At 45.3% G+C, this 22,591-nt stretch overlaps 1 protein-coding gene across 1 annotated transcript in view; it reads left to right on the forward strand.

Moving 5' to 3' along the window:
* E2F5 (E2F transcription factor 5) overlaps positions 1–20,948 on the forward strand; it is a 1,167,696-nt gene extending 1,146,748 nt beyond the window's left edge. Inside the window, exon 9 of the mRNA XM_069621289.1 lies at positions 20,389–20,948. Coding sequence (XP_069477390.1) covers positions 20,389–20,498 — 110 coding nt within the window. The 3' untranslated portion in view covers positions 20,499–20,948. The remainder of the gene's footprint in view (positions 1–20,388) is intronic.
* The last annotated feature ends 1,643 nt before the right edge of the window (positions 20,949–22,591 follow it).

Below are 22,591 nucleotides of genomic sequence, written 5' to 3' on the forward strand. Positions count from 1 at the left end.
TTTTATCTGAGCCAGCGCTATGAAGAAAGTTAATTCTTTCCTAAAAAGAATCGTGATTTAATGTAAATATTCTTTGAGAAATATATGCCGTGTTTTAGGCTAGCGTAATGTTACATACTTCAGCATGCCCATAAATTACAACCCTGGCGGCCGCTGAGGGAATTACATTTTAAAAGTTGATAAGTGATAACATAACAAAAGCGTTAGTTTATAGTTATTTAACGGTATGCATCTTAGGTGGAGTTAGTAAATAATTAAACCGTGGAAAAGGTTGTAGAGGCAGAGTTAAAGAACGTGTGACAATTTAAAGACTTTGAAGATCGCTGTGGCTTTTTATCCATCATTGGAGACAGGAGCGCGGAAGACTCAGTATTCTGTTTGCATCCAGGTCCATAAAAACAATTTATTTGAACAAGAAGTTTAAAGAAAAGAGGTTGAAAATACAAGAGCAACCATTTTTCTGTGCAAATCATTATTTTTTGGAGTAAAGACAACTGATGTTTTGTGAAAACAGTTTTTCAGCCACTCTGGGGAAAGCTGTATTGCCTTTAATTTGGTAAAGCTTTAATGTTTCCATCCTCTGGGCAGGTAGCAGATTATTAACAGGTACAAGAGTTATTCAGCAGTTCATTATACCTTGAAGCCAAAGTTGAAGTTGATTTTGTATGTTGACTGCATAATCTTTGCTTCCTTGTTTGATGCAGATATCCTGAGGGTCCAGAAGTCTGGAAGGAGTCTTTTGTCTGTTGTTTTTTCCACATCCCCATTCTCCCCCCTCCCCGAGGAGTGGAATATTTAGCTGTGGAAATTGATTGTTTCACACCTTAGAGGGTCTGTTGGGATTCAGCAGCTTCCGCAGATCATCAGACAAGACTCAGCCTGACAATGAGCAAAAAAGAAGATCCAAACTGATAGATCTTCCTTCAAGGTTTACCACAAATCATCGTTTGCAGAGACTCTCCTTAGATCGAACAGAAATATGAGCCTTAATGGAACTACAGGGGACTAAAAGGAGAACAACAAGAACATCCGCTGATCAACTCCAAAATACTCATTCTGAAACATCAACCTTGATTTATAACACAAATACTCATCTTTTGACAAGCACACCGACTATCAAAGATAACCCAAGCATCCAGCAAACTTCAATCTCTGATAAGACAAAGAGAGACTATCCTTCTGAACCCTGCAAGTGTTGCTGCCCACTACCGGATGCAGGACAACAGGAATCAATAACCAAAATGATGGTTGACCTGCAAAAAATGCTTATTGCTGTGACAACGCAGGCCATGATTCCCTACATGACACTACAGGAAGCACAGTTCGAAGTCTCCCCTGACCAAGCAACCATACTGGCATCTATCTTCTCCAAGCAAAAATACATGAATTCTTGATAACTAAAATCGAAGATGGTCTACAAACTGAGGCTGAAATCAGTGCAGCATGGCAACAAGGGCTTGCAGCCATAGCAAGAAACGATAGGGCAGAAAAAGCTCACCTTACTGATGCCCTCATAGAATTGATGCATGCCAACATGGCCCAAACTACTAAAAAACAAGATGGGCAGCATGCGCTTCAACATTCATCTAAAGGCACAGCGACAGACTGATCCCCAGGAACCTTCCCCCGAAAGTGTCAAAGAGCCAAATTTCTTTAGCAAAGAACACTCCTCCCGGTCCCGAAGATATACTGATCGATCTAACTCCAGATGCTATTCTGTTACAATCTGCACAGATCTACACTACTCAGTTGCCTCCATCCGATGTGACAACCAAAAATAAAGATACATTTAGCAGCTTTGATCCAACCCGATTGAACCTACAAGTACATCCACAAACTATCAAAACAAAGAAGCAATACAAAAAACAAAAAGGCTCCAGGGCATTTCTTCGAAATTTAACAATACCACTGAACCAAAAGTTACACTCTATGCAGCTAACTGACTCCTCGCTTATTATAGTGGACTTCTACGAACAAACCTGCTCAGATCACCAGAACACAATTCCACTTAACGGTGAAGACATTTCCGAGACAGAACAATCTCGACAATCGGCCGGAATAGATATGGATGGAATTGACATCTATGAAAGCCCGCTTGGCGACACCATCGTCCCTGCACCGCCTTCCATGAGATTGAAATTGCCTCAATTTATTGATCCGAGGTTACAAAATCATCGAAATAGGATAATGCTTGAAAGATTCCGCGATTCGAATGACAATTTAATACCGAATAGATCCAACACCCTATGGCTCTTCCATGCGATACCTGACCTCAAGCCAGTTACAACAAAGGACATCCATCTAATCGATTTCATGGACTCAACTAAATTAGATTGCATATGGATACTGTGTGACCTTGAAGCCCATAAAAACGACCTTCGTGAACTTGGATTTAATCTGAAGGTCGTGGACTCGAATCCCTTTATTGAGGACAAGATCATCCCTACACAAGAAGAACACTTGAGAAACACAAGGCATTCTTCAACAAGCTCCTATGGAAGCAGTTACTCCTCCAGTCAATTCTCTGATGCTGAAGGATACACCCCAAGACACCTTGACCACAGCCATCGCCCGGCCATACAACTCCAGAATGACAGACAGCCATTCTGGAGAGAAACGAGCAGTATGCGGTCAACAACTAACATTTCCATATCTGAACAACATTAGCAATGATCAATTGTAACTAATCACACATTAACTGTGTGTTCATGGAACACTCACAGCAATGTCCACTTATATCGTGAGAGAAGGTTGGAACTCATGAATGCTGAAATCATCTGTCTCCATGACACATGGCTATGCCAAAAACCACTATGTGAAGGCTACTCAACGTAGATGAATCCCGCAATAAGTTGCCAGAAAGGCCGCCCATCATTGGATCTACTCATCTTGCTTAAAATCGGTGCACAATTAACAGTTATCGACAACAGGATCATCAACCCATGGACTCAAATAGTAATAATACAACAAGATCAGATACCTGGCACTTCAAACCCCCAAACCTCACCAACTTCCGTCAACCAATACCTGGGAGTTATTAACACCTGCTGGAATCCAAAAAAAATAAAGGATGACCTTTACATTGACGCACTCCTAACAGCTATGGATGAAATTGCTTCCTATTTCCTCGCATTGCCTTCATCATCTGTGGAGACTTGAATATCCATCTCTTCTCCAGGGATGGCAGAGAATTGGTAGATCAGCAGCTAGAACCGCAAGCCAAAAAATGGTCGGATGAAATGCGCATTAGGAACATGAACCGGCTGGACGCATTCAGGGTTGATCGTGGTGTCCCGACTCAAAACTGGTCCCGCGGAATTACCACAGGGATTATTGACTACATCTATCGCTCTGATCATATTAATGAGCCCCTCCTGCGGAATGAAAATATCTAGACGAAAGACAGCGACCATTTCATCATGATTCGCTCGTGGTCTGCAGTGAGATCATCCACATCCTGCATCACACTCCCAGAATTGCAAACAAATTCAACCACAACTCGGCTGAAATTGACACAACAATACTGAAGCCAACTTCCAGACCTTTTTAGGAAAACAAAGATGCCAGATGAAGATAAATTAAACTACGATTGGATTCTGCTCCAATCCCATTACCTGCCATTATCCAAGTATTCTCTGCAGCACTCTCACAGACACGCAGATAGTCTGACGGTTGCTCTTAAAAAAAAAAAAAGTCAGAGTTTACTTGAAGCAACTCAAAAAAGAACCTTCACTGGGAAGGCTTTTGAAGATTAAAAAAGCAAAACAACAATATAAGAACTGGCTCAAGACTGCTAAAATGACACTTGAGCAAAACGATGCCGAGACGACGATGAGAGTGATGAGGTCAAGAAACACTAGAGACCTTTGTTAACTGCTCAACCATGACACTTGAGCAACTAACACCATGACTTCAGAGGTCCCAGAGGCTAGTTGGATGGTATATTTCAAACATCTGTACCAACGACGACTGCAATCTCTTACAAACCACTCCTTAACCTCACAAGAGAAATGGACACTCAGCTGGGTTTTTGAAGACATAAACATTGCCATCCACAACTTAAATGTATCACGTGCACCTGGCCCAGATGGCTTATCAAATTCCATCATAAAGAAAAATCCTGAAATCTGGGCAAACTTCTCTATGCAAATCTTTGATCTGATTAATCGAACTAACCAAATACCCTCCTCCTGGCAGAAAGCCATTTTAATCCCCATTTATTAGAAAGGACTGACAGAAAACCCTGCTAATTATCATCCAGTCGCTCTTCTCGATCCTTTGGGGAAAATATTCGCCAACATCCTTTTATCCAAACTGACCGCCTGGGTAGTAACAGCAAAACGACAAGCACCCTGGCAAACTGGATTCGTTAAACAGATTGGGACTAATATCAACCTGTTTATTCTAAACCTCCTCAAGCATGAAACAATTAAAGCACAAAACCAAACGTATGCTGTGTTTATAGATCTACACCTTGCATTTGATAAAATAAATAGAAATCTTCTATGGGATAAGCTGACCAACTCGGGCTGTCCAAAAGACACCCTTGAACCAATTAAACTCCTCTATTCAAATACAACAGTCCAGATACGCATGAGTACAAACGGATTGGTAACTCAGCCAATAGAAACATTGCAATGCACTCCATGTCCCTGAAGCTGCTCCACGCACATGGAGTGCATTGCAGACCATCGCCGGCATCATAGAAGGGCCTGCCTGACCCTGTCCTCAAAGGTGCCCGACTCCCGCATGCCGGGCGCCGCGCGGCACGAAAGCGAGGCTGATCCTCGCTTGAAGCAGTGTAACACTGCATTCATCCGCCGGTAGGCGGAACCGCCGGTGGCCAGCACGAAGGCCACACAAAGGCCTGTTCCTGCGCTTGTGCCCCCATTCCATCCATCCTCGCCGAGGGTAGAGGGCAGGAGCCCCCCCTCCCACCCCTGAAGCTGCTCCTTGCACATGGAGTGCATTGCGGCACCATCGCCGGCATCATAGAAGGGCCTGCCTGACCCTGTCCTCAAAGGTGCCTGACTCCCGCATGCCAGGCGCTGATGCCAGGCTGATCCTCGCTTGAAGCAGTGTAAAACTGCATTCATCCGCCGGTAGGCGGAACCGCCGGTGGCCAGCACGAAGGCCACACAAAGGCCTGTTCCTGCGCCTGTTTCCCCCTGCTCAATTTAAACTTCCCCAACCGCCTTCCGCAAAGTCCAAGGCAAGCTATCGGAACCAAGTATCCAAATATCTCCATTCATACAAGGAGAACCTACTGTAAGTACTTTGCCCCTGTCCTTGTTCCAATTACTGACATTGCAATGATACGACTCCCCCTCAGTCGGCTTATATCTGTACTCCATTTACTACGTGGACCGTCCTATCTAGGAGTATAATCACGCATGCCAGTACTTAGGACACAACTGTAGCCACTACTAGTCGAATGTGTTTCAGGCCACCCTTGAAACTCTCGAACCTTAGCATATCATAAGTATTTTGTGCCTTTGGTCACTAGTAGACCACCTTATTACTGTATTGTGCCTCATGGTCGCTTACAGACCATTTCAATTGTGTTGTGCCTTAAGGTCGCCTACAGACCATTTCAATTGTGTTGTGCCTTAAGGTCGCTCACAGACCACTTCAATTGTGTTGTGCCTTAAGGTCGCCTACAGACCATCTCAATTGCAATGTACCCTATGCTAGCCCACTGACCACTTTAACGGTGTTGTGCCTTAAGGGCGCTTCAAATTGTATTGTGCCGTGCCTGACTTGGGTCACGTCTAATCTAGGTTTACCACTGCCCTGGGCGACAGCCTGTGATTACGCTAATCTAGGGCTGCCCTGACCTGTGCATTCCAGCCATTGGGTTATCCCTATCTAGGTGCCCAGGCTTCCAGCCATACCATAGCATCCTCACTCCCTTCCATTATCTCACCAGTCCCACTAGAGGAGACCCTATCTTGTCCCTATCAACAAGCTCATAGGGAACCTATTCTGGCAGCCAGCACCACCATCATGCACATCAGCGTGCGCCTTCTATTGCACTACCTCCTAGCCACACACCTTGCCCTATTCACTCAACCACCCAAATCAACCACTCCTACCTTTGAGGTTAATAACCTGGCCTGCCCTTACCTACATGACCCAGCGTCACCCACCATGACTTGGACACCCTCAACGAGTCCTTCAGCAACCACCGTTGACGCTCACCACCCCTGCAACCAGATTAACCAATACCTTAATGACCCAGCTCTATGGCTCAAACACTTTGCCACAAAACCAACTCCTAACCAACCTTGCCCCCTCACTCTCAGGAACAAGAGACTAGGCACCATATTCCGCATTCGTCCTTCCCGCACCAACACCACTAAGCAAGCCCCACGCACACCACCCAGCCCGCCTTCGCCCACCGCCACCTGCAAAACTAAGACCACAGGGGTTAAATTGCCTGTGTTCAAGGGTGCCCTCATCAATGCTAGATCTCTCACAGCACACGCTCTTAACATAGCCAACCTTATCACCACTGCCGACCTTGACTTCATTGCCATATCCGAAACCTGGCTACATGCCGCCTCTGGCCCTTCTCTTTCCTTGGCCTTACCGCCTGACTATGGCATCAAACGCTGTGACCGCTCCTCTGCCCATACTAGAGGTGGCGGCGTGGCATTCATCCACAAAAACTCCCTTGAACTAAGAGTGGTATCCGACTCCAAACTTGAATCAGCTGAACTGCTGACAATCAAATTACTACTAACACCTAACCAAACGGCCACCCTTCACCTTATCTACAGGCCCCCAGGGCCGGCACCCACCTTTGTCAGTGAAATTTCCACTCTTCTTCTTGACAAAACAAAAAACAAATCCCAAACAATAATCTTAGGTGACTTCAATCTAGGTCGCGGCGACCCTAAGGATCCTGTAGCAACTGATCTGGAGTATGCTCTTACTGACCTTGGCCTCACCTTGTACATACAAGAACCGACCCATATCAAAGGCAGGACCATCGATTGGTTAGCCGGTTCCAATTGCAACATCCAGGTCCTCAATAACGCCCCATGCTTATGGTCTGACCATCACATCATAACATTTAACATTGAAGCGACCCCGCGAGCCCCAACACCCATAGCCCCAGCCCTCCCCACCCGCAATAATAAAAATATAACAAGAGAACAACTCCTCCCTCTGTTACTTCCCTCTCTTAATGCGGCGACCAACGCCTGCTCTGATCCCACCTCCCTAGCAGACATCTACATCCAAACGCTGCCCACGGCTATTGACACTATAGCACCAATCAAACCTAGGAAGGCTAAACCACGAGCACATCTCAACTCATGGTTCACTCCACAGCTAAGAATCCTCCGCAAAGCCAAACGCTGCACGGAAAACCGTTGGAAAAGCCACCCATCTGATGAGCATAAAGAGGGCTTCCTCCTCGCCTCCCTCACTTAAAGACGCCATCATCATTGCTAAAAAAGAATTGCTTAATAATCGTATCATGCAAGCCGACTCTAATTCCAAGGAACTCTTTAGAGTCCTAAAAGAGCTTGAAACCCCAGTCTCCCCGCCAGACACTTGCACGAAAGACAGCAAATGGTGTGCTAACATTCAAGCAGCCCTCCTAAACAAAATCTCTATGCTCCAATCTAAAATAAAAGAAAAGCAGGACTGCCTGAGGCGTGACAACCGCTCATTCTCCCCTACTAGGCCCACCCTCTCCAACTCTGCCAACATCAAACCTTTCACCTTCGCACCGCTCACTGTCACCGAAGTAGAAAACATCATCCTCAGGATGAAACCATCCAACTGCCAAGGTGACCCGTGCCCAGCTCCCATCATTAAGGACTCCACCCATGACCTAGCCCCATTCATTACAGCCTTCATTAACTCATCCTTTGAAACAGGTATTGTCCCGGACAACCTTAAAGACGCCTGGGTGATCCCGCTACTAAAAAAACCTTCCCTTGACCCAAGCATACCCACGAACTTCCAACCTATTACTACAGTACCATTTCTGCTGAAGATACTGGACCGTGCAGCTTACCTGCAGATACAAAACTACCTTGAATGAAACAATCCGTTAGGTCTATGACAATCCGGATTTCGGCCCAGAAATGGGACCGAAACGGCTCTATTAGACCTAAAAACCCAGATCGAAGTCCTGAAGGACAAGGGCAAATTAGCAATGCTATTACTCCTCGACCTTTCCGCCACATTTGATTTGGTTAACCACCAGATCCTTTGCAGGCACCTCCACTCTGCTGCCAACTTCTCTCCCTCCGCAGCGGCCTGGATCAAATCCTTCCTGAGCAACAGATCTATGAGGGTCTTTGCACCTTCCGCTACCGCAGATCCCTCCCCTATTCATTGCGGTGTTACTCAGGGTTCTTGCGTGTCACCTACTCTTTACAATATCTTTACGAAACCACTCTTTGATGTGCTTGATTATCTGGGTGTCTCCTACACCAACTATACGGACGACACCCAGATACTCATTCCCATCTCTGGTGATTATCTTGCTGACATCAAGGCCCTCAATGACGTCTACTTGGTCATCCAAGCCTGGATGGCCCAGCACCAGCTATGTCTGAACGACGATAAGACGTAGCTACTTATCCTGGGTACATCACAACGCCTGAGCAAACTTGAGCCATCCTATCAGTCATTCATTATAGACGGCAACTCCATACAAGTCTCGAAAGACACTAAAACACTAGGCTTTTACCTGGATTCCACCTTATCCTTGTCAAGACAAACTAATGCAGTCAGGTCCACCTCCGCCTACACGTGCAAACTCATTTCAGCCTGCAGACCATTCCTCACCACCCACAATAGCGTCACACTAGCGAGAACACTGATCATGGCAAAAATAGATTACTGCAGTGCTCTATATTTAGGCACCAGCCAAGAAAACCTGTCCAAACTCCAAACCACCCAGAACAATGCAATTCGAGCGGCCCTGAACATCCCTCGTAACCACCACATCTCAGAAGCCAGAAGTAGCCTAAAGTGGTTACCCGTGAAGCAGAGAATTTCCCTAAAAACGCTTGCCCTCACGCACAAATGCCTAGCCAACAAGGCTCCGATCTATCTCTGCAGTCGGCTTTCCCGCCACTCCACTGCCCGTCCACCAAGAATTGCTCAGACTCACTGCCTTACTATCCCTAGGTTTAAGCTCCAAAAAGCGGGAGGCACTAGCTTCCCTGTCCTAGCCTCCAAACTTTGGAACACCCTCCCCGCTGCCATCAGAGCTGAAGACTCCTTCAACACCTTCAAGAATAAATCCAAATCTTGGCTCTTTGACCAGCAATAGTTGTGTTAGACATCTGTCCTACTTACCCAGCCCGCCTGTTCCCCTGCACGATTTCCGGTCTGCTACCTTCCCAACTACCTCAGGGATACTTCCTCTGCGGAGCCTAGGGACACTGTACCATGTGTAATATATGTAATTATTAAGATTGTTATTATGCTGTATTGGTATACTTTTATTGTAATCTATCTGCCTGTATGTTATTTTCTTGCAACCCTGTACAAATTGCGCCCTGATGCCCCCGGGCCTGATGGTCTGCGCGTTATAAATAAACAAATACAAACATGGCACGGCCTGAAACAAGGCTGCCCCTTAGCTGCAGCCCTCTTTAATCTATTTACATCAGAGTTTGAAGAGATGGTAGCCATTCCTTTCGCGAATCCCCCGAAATTAAATTCAATGCCCATTCCTTGCATCTCTACGCTGATGATATTGTTCTTTTTGCACAAACATCAAGAGGCCTACAAATAGCGCTTAACAAAGTGCAATACTACATGGAGTCAAATGAACTCGAAATCAATGTAAACAAGACAAAAATCATGTTATTGACTCGACAGTTCGCGCCCAGAAAAATATACCTACCTTTATTCTACAAAAAGAAAAAATAGAACAAGTACTGACCTTCAAGTACTTCGGAGTATGGATCAACAACTCCCAACAAAACAACACTGGATCGATTATCTAAAATCTAAGGCCCGCATGTTGGCTAGACAGGGTTTGATCCTTCACACAAAGTTTGGGAAATTGTTCCTGAATCCCGTTATACTGTTCTACAAACAAAAGGTGACGCTGATCTTGACATATTCCGCAGAGACAATGATTAACCTCACTACAACTATATGGGATAAATAAGAAAGCATTTTATGGAAAAAAAAGTCCTTGCTCTCCCGCTATCACTTCCAATCTCCCGTATCAGATTTGAAGTTGGTCGCCAATAACTTCTCTCAATAGTGAGATGGAAACCATTCGACCTCTAAAGAAAAATGACAAATAATGACAAGATTCCAGCCATGAATTTTCTTCGCTTGAATCCAGAGAACATCAAGACAACAACCCTGAATAACTGAACATTTTTTGTCAATATTCAACAAACAGAAAAGGACTTATCCATGGACACACTCATCAATAGACCACAAAAGGCAAAACTGTACTTGGCAAGACGAGATTGGCTTCAGACACAGAAAGCTAAAGATAAATACAAACTAACCCTCAATTGCAATGGCGAGTGCCGAGTCTTGAATGAACTCCCACTCTACCGCAAACTTTTCCCAGATCGGGAGATACGTGATACCTTTATGCGACTCAGGTTTAACATTCTCCCGACGCAAGAAATCATAGGGATAAGAAATTGTTCGACTGACCGTGATCAAACTTGTAGATTTTGAAGAGTGCCTGCATCCGTCGAGAGCCTCCATCACATCATGATGCAATGTTCAGCACTCTCAGAAAGACACACTAATATTGCACAATTGTACTTGAAATACCGAAATACATTGGACCCAGGGGAACGATGGTCGCTCTCATTATATGGGAACAGTTCAATGACTATTGCAGTTATTCGCTTTTGGTTTGCAATTCAGCCTCAACTCATGAAAGGATAAAGTTTTGCTTTTGCTCTATTGTATATACATGAATCAACAAAGTTATAAATGTAAGGTTTTAAGGTATAAACCATATGCATTTTTTAAAAAATAGCGGCACCCGTGAGATGGATGGGGGTGCAGATTTATTAATTCAACACAAATCAATAAGGACAACTCAACGGTTTGACAAAAGGAGGCCATTTAATGACAAGTACAAAAAACGGGGAGTTATGAATATCAGCAATGGTGTGATCGTCGTCCTCGCTTCAACTCCAACGAACTTCATAAAAATTATAGCATTTATACTGAAAATTATTTATACTGAAAATTCATCATCGATGTGTAACACTCAAAAGTTGCAATGCAATTCTATTGGTTAGGAAAAGGTAACTTTACTATAAGTACTGTATCTGTATATGGTAACGGAGTGAGGGGATTGGGAAAACATTTCAGGTGGGCATCTAAGCCCTTCCTTCAAAAAATGACTACTGCAGACGTCACTAAAAGTACAACGTCCCATTGGTTCTACTAACTATAGGACCCTAGATTACTTGGTCCACTGTGATTGGGTTGGCACCAACCCCATGCATACTTTTTCACTTTGCTTAGCAGCACACAGAATGGTCGGCCAGGTGCAGGGTGCCCCCCAACTCCCCCGGCCTTCTTTCAATCAATCATCACTTTAGTGGCTATGTGTCAATTATTTCGCTGTGGTTGGCCTCGAGACTGCATCTTCTGCCTAGATATCTTCTCCTGGCTCACAGCCATGCGTAGGTGTGGGGGGTCTTACTTTGCTTGTTCGGCTGGTCACGTGATTCAGACACTGTGGATTTGCCTTTTCCTCAACAATTCGTGTATTTGATTTTATGTTCACCCACCACTTGCCTTCGCCTTATCTTGCCCCTTCAAAGCGGTATATTCTGGTCCTTGCTGTAGCTACTGCTTGTTCATTTTGATGGATATGACCTTAGTTCCCTAGGCACAAGTTACCTCTGCTGAGTTATGTTTCTGCCGCTCAGCTCCTGAGGTCGTTGAATGTGAAACCTTTCTCGAATGGCCTTAGTAATTTTTGTTGATTCTGCTTTTGTGCAAAGTGGAAGTATACTTCATATAAAGTGCTTTATTTGAGGTAGATATGTATATGGCGCTTGCCGCACTATCCCTCTAGTAAGCATAGCAAGCCGCACAATTCTCTTAGCTTTCTTGCAGTTCCAAGCATATGTACACGTGTAAACTGGTCAAATATCTTTGCCATGCTTACAGCTTAAGCTTCTTTCATTTGACATCGCCTTCACACAAGTTCACGATATCCTTATGCATGGCGTTTCGTCTCCTTATGTCATTCTCTGGTCGTCATTTCTTCTATAGGTGAGTCAGTCCGGGTTCTTGGGACGTCACCATTCGTCATCCATTAGGACATTTTTGGTTTCTTCAGGGACTGTATTTAGACTATCTTCAGTTCGTCTCATTTGTTGCTATGGCTTTCTCAATGGGTACCTTACTGTCCAAGGTTTCCTCGGTACTGGCACTTCGATAGGCATCGTTCTTCTGATAGGTACTGGACAGAGCCCCACTGCAGCTCTCTGCTGGTTTATTTGCTGATCATACGTCACATATCTTTGTGTGAACTTTCCTGGTACTTCAAAATGGACGGTTGGATTGCGGGCTGCATGTGGGACCTCCTCTACAATAGTCAAACAAGAAAACACATTTCTTGATTATTTTTTTTTATTTATTTTTTTATATATTTTCTATTTGTCTGTGCATTTCTTCTGGCACCCAATATAAGCAATTTGACTAATAGCTCTGTTTAAATTACTGGTTGATAAAATTAGGTTTCAAACAATATAACCTTAACTGTCGTCAACCCTGGGTGGCAGCGTTTTCCTTTTTGTTTGTATGCCTCATCTTTAGACGTGCAAGAGGAAGAGCTAGCACGCAAGAAGCCATGAGGCCCAGAAGTTTTTGGAAACACCAAGCCATCATGTGCGGAAACTGGAGGAAGAGCTGACACGTGGTTGATAGGTGTGCAATCCCGTCCGCCATTAGGAACACTTTGGTACTGACTGTATTCCAATGGACACCCAAGAAAATCAGGTCTTGAGAGACCGTCATGGAAGATTTCTGCCAGTTCACCGACAGCCCAAGGTGAAAGAGGAGCTGGAGGAGATACTAGAGATTGTCAATGCCATCTGTGGGCAAGGACTGCGCAGGAGCCAATCATCCAAATATGGGTATACATGAACGTCCTGGAGCCTGAGGAAAGCTGTGATGACAGGCATCTTCATAAAGAGATGCTGAGCTGAGACCAAAAGGGAGCACACACAACTGGAAGAGTTCCTCTCCCATGGAGAACTGCAGATATTTCCGATGTGGACTCAATATCAGGATGTGCATGTATATGTCCTGAAGGTCCACTATACTGAGCCAGTCACCCTCCCGAAGAGAGGACTTTATATGGCAGGGCGTGATCATCTTGAATTGAAAGAGAAGAGAAAGCTTGAACTTGGAAAGATCAAGGATAGTGCACAGGCCAGCCTGGTTGGGTTTGGGCACTGAACAGGCTGGAGTAGAAGCCCTCCCCTTGCTCCCTGAGAGGAACCGGCTCCACCGCTCTGAGGTCCAGAAGCTTCTGTAATTCAGCTCTGGGGGAGGGTGTCCCGAACTGCTGGAAGGGGAGGGTTGAAGGGTGGGGTAAGAGGTAGGGTCAAGCGGAAGCCCACCCGAGAGATGGACAAAACCCCCCGGTCTTCGGCGCTGGTCTGCCACGCCTCCAGATGAGACGAGATTCGTCCTCCCACCGGAGTCTCGTGCGACTGACAAAAATATAATTTGGAAGATTTGTCAGTGTGGAGAATATCTGTCCCTGGAGAGGAGGCTGATGGGCGAGAGAAAAAATGGCCACCTTGCCGTTGTTGCTTTCGGTGGGGCCCACCAACCGGGGCTTCAGTTCGGCACGCACAGTGATCCTGAACCCAGAAAAGGACCGAGTTTGGGACCCTGGCATCTGTGTACAAGGGGCCTAGCTGGAGCTTTTGCCAGGACCGATAAAGATTTGGCGGTTTGGTTACTCTCCTTTGTGAGTTCCTCATCGGTGGAGGAGTGGAACAATTCCTTGCCATCAAAGGGAGGATCCAGTACCTTGTCCTGCACTTCCTTTGAGAACTTTGTTGCATGGAGCCACGCTTGGCGGGAGATGTCAACCCGACCATAAGGCCTCGAGCGGAGGCATCTATGTGGTGTGCCGCAGCTTCCAGTAAATCCTGTGCCATCACTTTGGTGTCTGACAAAACTGGCTTTGAAGTCGCCTAGCCTATCCGCAGGAATACATTCCTGGAAATCGGCTAGCTCCTTCCACAGCCTCAGATAGGCTGCTGCCAGAATGAGCTTGGTGTTGGCTTGATGAAGTTGGAGCGCCGAATTGGAAAAAACTTTTTTGCCAAGGGTGTCCAGGAGGTTACCCTTCTTGGAGAGGATTTGGGCTGCTGCAATGGATGATGCAGAGGCCGGCTTGGACTGAAGGATGGCTGCTGCCACCACCGTTGGCGAAGGGAGTGAACAAGCCGATAAGGCTATATCTTCCGAGGCGTGAATCTTGTATTGAGCGTCAATCCTCTTGCCATGCAGCCCAGTATGGGGTTTTTCCCCAGACCTTACGGGCCTCAGCCAAGGCGTCCTTCTGCAGGAACAGGCCGGTGCGCTCCTGAAGCGACAGAGTAAAGGCTCCAGAAAGCACCCCTTCCTGTGGAGTGGGGGCCTCAGGTACTGGAATATCAAGCAGGGCCATCATATCCAGCTCATGGTCATGGAATGCTCTGTGCGGGGCTGTTAATCACTGTCCTGGTCCACTTGAGGCTCATCCAGCAAAGCAGGGACAGACTCCTGCGCCACCAGTGTCTTCTCTATGGGAGAAGGCAGAGGGGGAAGTGATGGAGGAGGTCCGACAGGAAGAGGTGGAGGAGGTGACACCACCAGGACCTGCGTAGGAACAGCTGGGACAGAAAGTGGTGCAGGAGGTTCAGGGTGTATTTCCCTGAAAAGACCTTTAAGGTACACCCTCATGGGATCAGAGTGCATGAACGTCTGAAACTTTCCAAAAAATGCATCCTCAGACGAAAGTCTAGGCCCTGGAGTAGGCAGAGGCCACTCGTGAGGGGCATACCCCCAAGAATGCAATGAGGATGGTTGCCAGGAGGGCCCACCACCAGCTGGTTCCACATAGATCAGTGGTGCAGAACCAGGAGGGAGCAAGACTGTATGAGACAGCTGTGCCCGAGCACGCCAATCGAATGTAGGGCGGAACAGGTTTTTGTTGTCCATAGCATGGAAAAGGCTGCTCAGCCCCAAAAGAAAGGCTCCCAGCAACAGATGTGAACGTTGGTGTAAGAGAGGTATCCAAAAAAGCCACCGTGGACCATGGAGGTTGGGCCGCCATTTTGTCGACACCTGAGGCGAACTGCGTCACAGAAGAAAGTGAGGCAACTGCCTCCTCAGGGGACTTAAGTAACACTTTAGCCTTGAAACAAGGATCCTCAGCCGAGCCGGTGCTGACAGGTCTAGGATGTTTACTGGACATCTTAGGAACTGTCCCAGAATTAGCCTCGAAGGGGAGGAACCTTGGCAGAGCCGGTACTGGAAGGCCTGTAGTCGGTGACGGCCTTCTATGCCCCCTCGACACAACCGGTAACACCACCGGATCGTAGGACGGTTGAGGGATGTACCTCACTGACAGGACCCTCAAAGAGGATCCCTCGACTGTTGGTACTGGATTTAGCCCCAGGAAGAGGAACCTCAGGTTTTAAACCGGGACGTATAGCTCCCTCAAGAGGGGCCTTGAGCCGTGACTTGGTGTGGAAAGCTCCAGAAACAGAGACCTCAGTGCGTACCCTGGTATTCATAGCTACAGAAGAACTGGGCTGAACTTTAGCACCCAAACTGTGAACCTCGGAAGTGTCTGGTTTTTTCATGTCTACTGCGGGAACCCTCTGAGAAACCTCTGGTGCACCCATTAGGCCCCTTGTGGGGCACCACAGGGGAACTCCTGGTGACAGAGCTACTCAAGCCCCTCCCGGTCCTGGAATACCCCAGGAAGGAGTCCCCTGGCCGGGCGCCCTAAAAAGTAAAAAACGTACCTGCGTTTCATCTTTTTGTCGATGAAGAGCTGAAAATACAGTGGAGGAACGCTTTGAAACGCCTCCTCTCACCGCAGAAGCTGATGGAGTGCCCGGACGGAGAGGGACTTGCGATGGAAGCACGAGTCACAGCGATGTTCCGGGCCTGGACACTCTAAGCAAAGAGAGTGGGGATCTGCCCTTGCAAAATGATGTTTGCATGAAGAACAGGACACTAATCCCAGACACTCCGGCATAGACTGAGGACTAGATGACAGTGGAACTGCAGCAGGAAGGACAAAGGGAATAAAAGAAAAAAATCCCAGTGATGCTAGTGCGTCCAACCCCGACCATGCAGAGAAAAGGACTGAAGGGTGATGCGCGGGGCAGAGCTCAGGAGGGCGGGGTTAGGGCCACGTGCGGTACCCCGTGTAAACATAAAAGGACAAAAATTAAGCTTTTTGCAAAAGTGCTCCGGTCCCATCCCGAAGGACAGAATGTCCCACAAGTATGGAGGAAAGGGGACGCGACGCAAGAGTATTAGCATTTGCACCACCAAAAATATTACGGGATTTTTTTGCGATGATCACTGTTTTACAGCCTTTGAAAGCTTGAATGCAAGGATTTTTGAGGATGCTGGGCCTGAAGCCTATTTTCTATTCCACTATTGCTACGATGAAGACTGCAGAAGAGAGATCTATGCAAAATTTTTGGAGATCGGTGTACACAGTTGGCGTGTTCAGTGACAGCTGTTACTACTGGGCATTCCTCTAGGTCAAGATCTGCGGTGGTGGACCAGAGCAAGTACGTTGGTGAGAAAGTGCTGTCGAAAACAGGTTTTGACAGATGGATGGATGAGGGATTTGTGGCATATTCCACAAGGAGACTTTGTTTGGATGCCAGATAAAGAGTGGAAGCTCTGTTTTTGGTGGTGGGGTGATCTGTGGATCGGCATGATCTTTAGTTTTAACTCTTTATTATAGAAATGGCAAATAAATTCATAGGAAGGGTAGTGCAGGAATACATTTCTGCAGATACAAGAAGGAAATCCTTAAAAGAAAAATTAATTAATATTTGAGTCAAAATATATAACAAACATTCATGAGCAGAATAATTACTGTTACATAAATCAAAAAATATAAGAGCAGATTTGTGAAGAAAGTAGTACTAAACTGGTAGCCGAATATTGTTAAGACATTGCTGCGGCAGACCCATACCACTGCAAGTCTCCTCACACTCCCTACGCCATAGATCTGTAAACCACAGTCAAGGCCGTTTCCCATTTTCAAGTGGTCAAAATATATCTCGTTACAAACAATACTGCCATAGACACAAATGTGTACACGTGTTTAGTTAACCCCCCCCCCAATAGACAGCCCTCTGTGTCCGGTGGTAAATTAGTACTAACAGTCGGCCTTAATTCTTTTAAAATCGGAGTTCAAAACGGGCAAGTCCAAAACAAAAGTCTGCATTTTCTTGGGAACATGGAGGACATATAGTGTTAGAAACAATATTGTATTGACAGGTATGTTATATTAAGTAGCTTAATTTGTATAAGTTTATGATGTGAATTTCTAAACAAAGTCTGAGTAACAAAATACTCTCCCATCGAGCAACAGAGAAAGTGGAACCTATATCTTGCACCCATTTAGCTGTGACCTCAGAGGACCAGACCAGCTCCTTCTACACTATGAAGTATCGTTTACTATATTCCAATCTTGGAGTGTGTGTGTGTGGGGGGCAGCGTAGGGGTAGGGGGGACCTTCTCTAGATACTAAAGGCATGACTCATTCTAAATTTTATTTTGTTCATTTAGAATACGCTTAATACCAGCGAGTGGTTTCCAAGCGTGGGATCGGATTCGAACCTGTGTTGCGCCACGTTGCCTTGCTTCCAAGACAAACGTGTTGCCCCTGAGCCATCGTGCCTCCTGAAATGTCAGAGCATGTCCCTCCCCTTTATATCCTAAAACATCTCCAGTGTAACAAATGTACCATCTGGAGATACCTTCCTCTTTACATATCAAGTAGGGTTCAACTCACTCCATAAACTTGTATTGCCAGAATAAGGATGCGTTATGCCCAGTCTCTTGCAAATGTTCATGAGTATCGGGAGGATAGCGCATAGGCAACGTGCTCGCCTTGGAAGCAAAACGGCACGGAGCATCACAGGTTCGATCCCCGGGTCCACACTTAGAAACCTCTGGGTATTAAGCGCGTTATAAATAACCTATCATATGTAGGGCTTAACTGTTAATGTGACGGGATCATATTTACACTCCTTAGTGATCTTACCAGATAAGAAGAAAAAGGTGGACTTCCCTGCGATCCTGACTCTTGCCTTCTTTATCAGCTTTCTGCTCCTATGCTGGTCTTTCCCATTGCCGCCATGTCATGTGCTCATCTCCTGCCACTGTGGGGTTGAACCCTTCAGTTCAGTGTCTCCCCTTTAACATTAAGCCAAACGTCCTCATGAAACTTCATAGCCTTACCTGCTTTGGTCTTTCCCTCATACCCCATTATGCCTTACTACCACCACTTCCTCCTGGTGTTACTCTTTAACTGCCACCTTCCGTCTACCTGCTCTTGATGGTCCTCTCCTTTCACCCCCTAATGGTCTCCTCCTTTCAACCCATGCGTTCAACCCAATGCCTTCCTTTAACTAAATGCACACCTGATGTTTCCAACCAACTTTGTCCTAATTTAACCCAATCTGCAAGATTATTACTGTCAACTTGCTCCTTATAGCTTTTCATCCCCTCGCCTCCAACGTTCTTCTCTTACCTCTCTCCAATCTCTTCCAATTTAGTTTCCCCCAGGCAACATCCTACTGCCGCCTTCTACCCTAAAAACCCATACTGCCTGATAAGTCCCAGGACTCATGTAGCCATGTGACAACACTCCTGGGGTTTATCTCTGCGAGTGTTTCTGCCTGTTTTTCAAATGAGTGAGAGCAGCTTTTAAACTGACCCTCGGTTTTGGTTATTATTACATCGCCCTGGGCATCCTTGAGCCCCTCAAAGCATTCCTCTGGTGTGTAGCAAGAAGTTGAATAGGAAAAACACTTTTTACGGGTCTGTACTGATTGGACTTGCGCTGATGGCAAACTAATGCAGAGTAATGGGGAAAACCATGGACTTGCTATGTGAGTGCTACCCAAAAATCCCCTGCGTCTAAGGTTTATGTGGGTTCTTTGGTTGAGCCCCATGAGAAAACGTGAAGCGCCTCTGATGTCTGTGTGTGCCTGCAATGCAAAAGATGTAGGCAAATGCAAAGTTCCCGAGATGTCTTAGTGGAGCTGCCGTGAGTCCATGGGGGAAACATTTGAAGCAACTCGGATGTTTGAGCATGGCTGACAGGCGAGTACTAAAAAATAAGTGTTACGTGTTTCACTGGGCAATCTCCATGAGAGTCATAATGGTGCCTAATCTGGTGACAGTGCATATTGTTGAAATTAAAGATCTCCGTTTAGGAATAGGGAAGCATAGTATCGCAAGTTCCCTGATGTTCAGGCTCTGCTGTGGCTATCCCTCAAAGGGGGTACTACTGCCTTTAGAAGTTATCGTCACGGTGCATGCCTGGGAAATGGAGATTTCAACACCTCATATGATGTTCCCTGACGCCTGAGACCTTGTGAGGGCAACAAGGGAATTCCATACCACTTCCTGGCCCATCTGCTGGTTTGGGGAGGCACACCCTTCCTATGCTCACCCAAAAGAATTTCACCAGAGTCCGGTAGGAGGTTTTGTCACAGAATGTAAGATAAACAGTTCTAAGTTGGGTGCAGCTGTTCCACCTTGGAAAAGGCCTTATTGGGTCCACGGAGTAATTAGGTTGGTTGATTCCCATGCTCAGTTTAACTAGGAGTGACTGAAGCTTACAAAAGAAGTTAGGCCAAACTGGCAGATATTTTCATACGAATTAAAGGCCCTTCCGTGCAAATTTGTTAGGTCAGTGCTGAGAGAATAATTCAAAATAATAGAGCGGAACCCATATCCATTAGAACAAGTTGCGTACCTTGGTTAATCTCGATTTTGATGGATACTTGTTTTTTGTTAGCTAATTCTTTACAGCCAGTCCTCGGAATGCTCAATTAAGTTGTGGCAGAAAGTACAAAAGGAACTGGCATCAAAGCAACTGCTGGGTTGGGTGGTGCCACCTATATCATACAGAGCAGTTGCATTCAGTCTGAGCTGTGTGACCACTATATGGTGCCATGTTGTACAACTGGTGGCTCCCCCATCCACTTCTTCCCCTCCCCACAGGTGAAGAGGATGAACAAATATTAGAGGTCCCAGCCTGGCTACCCTCGGGTATATTTTTCTTCTGTATTTAATTATGCAATTTTATAGTAGGCTAACAACCATGTTTTTCTTTTTTTTTTTATTTCCCCCTAGTTTTTCCTCTTCTACGGCTTTCACCAACCCCTGGTGAGGACTACAGCTTTAACCTGGATGACAACGAAGGTGTCTGTGATCTTTTCGATGTGCAGATTTTAAATTATTAAATACTCTACCCACTACGTAGACTCCTATCTACCTCTAACTATAAAGCGCTCTACTTAAATGTTTAAAATACTGAATGTATAACTTATTTCACATTTTGTTTGCTAACTACGTTACATTGACAAACCTGTTATAAATTCAGAAAATGTTTAGCAGCAATGTCCATGCATTTTTTTTTTAACATGAGGAAAAGGCGTTACCTAAAGTATTGCTATCTTCCATGTGCCAAAGGTATAATTGGTATGCAGGCAATCTCACTGAGGGCTAGACTAGTTTATCCTCATTCTAATAGCAACCAAATGCCTTTAAGCTTGCGGCCTCATGTTCTGGCTCTAGTTTTTCTCAAATGATTAGGTGAGGAGTGTATAGGATTAGGTGAGGAGTGTACATTTTAATGTGTAATGTAGGAAAGCCTGTAACAAATCCAATTATATTTTATTTGGTCAGAATTGAGAACATAGTCAATCTCATTTTCCTTTCAACAATGCTTGCCATCTTTCCATGTAGGATATATTGTGAATCCTGTGCCAAAGCCACTTCTACTTTGGGAACTAGTACTTGGGATGGACCTTTCTTATGTTTTAGTTGTCTTGTGAGTATAAACTGGAGTGTTGTCATAATTTAGTAGTAAACCACTGTCTCTTCATTATAGCACTTAATGCTCCAGACACTTTTTGGGCCAGGAGTTCACGTGAAATACTAAATAGGATTTTTGGTACACAATGAAACGCCAAATTAATTTTTAAAAGTACAAACTAGTCTTTAATCCGGCAACAGCGATCCTGCAGTCTTTACTGCATACTAATGTGCTGCAAATATGAACTATTCTCATTCGTCTTTTGCATGCATGTGGCAGACTGTCACCGCAAGCAACTAATTGCTGTCAACTGTTTGAAATATGTCAACCAAAGCAAAATCTGTTTATTTTCGGGGTGTGCCATTTCTTACAATTAGACATAATAAGACATTCACTTGCTAATTGATGCAATGTTTTGCCCCAAAAATAAAGCAACTACCATGAAAGAAATCTGCAAAATGGCAACACAGTAGCCGTTGAGAACATTTAAAATGAGCACCCCCTAGTTATTGAAATCCTGATATAAATGTAAGCTCGTGAGTGTCAAAAGGGTTGCCTCATATCTATAATCCTTTTCTTTCTTTTTTTTAAACTGCCGCTCTTGTGGGAAGCTAAAATGACATGCTGAATGTTGGTGTATTAGGCCACTAGCCTTCACTGTGGCCACTACTTTAAGGATCGTGAGGACATTACGCTTTAAAGAAGGGTCCAGCAAGGCATTTTGTATCCTGGCCATGAAATGCTCCCTGTGTGGCCTTTTGTGGCCTGCAGTGCCTTTCATTCCATGGCGACTGCTCAATGACAATCGCCGGTGGAGCAGCACTTACAGGTTTGATTTGTGAACAAGCCTTGTGAACGTTCATTTTCTGCTTCACTGCAAGATTATAGACCAGTGTTTATCCAGGGTATTTTCTGAGATGTATGAAAACACCTAGGTTACCAATTATTTGTAACACGTCTATTGAAGGCTTTTGTTTTGTATAAGCCTGGCAACTGGTGGTTGGATTCAGGATAGCCCGAAGCTGAAACTTTTGATTTGCGCCTTATAACATTAACAGGGACCACAGGTTTAAAAAAAAAAAAACACCCCCATGTCTTCTCGTAGTTTACTCTGGAAGTGCATCTGTTTTATTTGTTTCTGCACCTGCATTAAGGGATGGTGATTTTCCTCCAGACCAACCTTCTGATGGGCCTTGTTGATGTTTACAGTGTCAAAGCACTGTGCAATCAGATCACTATTCTCTTTGCCAGTGAAGCATTTCAACGGTGAACTAGATCCAGGCTGAACAGCACTTTTGTTGCCTCCTGAAAGTGACACACATTAGACGTCTTACCAATTGAGGCCTCTGGTATCCGAGGTGTCACTGCAAAAAAGAGGAAGATCGGTATTGGTTTGGTGCCATTGGCCAAATTCTAATGTGGTTACCTCGACTTCATGAAGATTAACTTAATTTGAATGACTAGTTTACATTTAAGTTGACAAATGTCCTTTTATACCAGTCAAACTTTCAACACCCA

This window comes from Ambystoma mexicanum, chromosome 5q (assembly GCF_040938575.1).
Source record: "Ambystoma mexicanum isolate Mex_15411 chromosome 5q, UKY_AmexF1_1, whole genome shotgun sequence".
NCBI lineage: Eukaryota > Metazoa > Chordata > Amphibia > Caudata > Ambystomatidae > Ambystoma > Ambystoma mexicanum.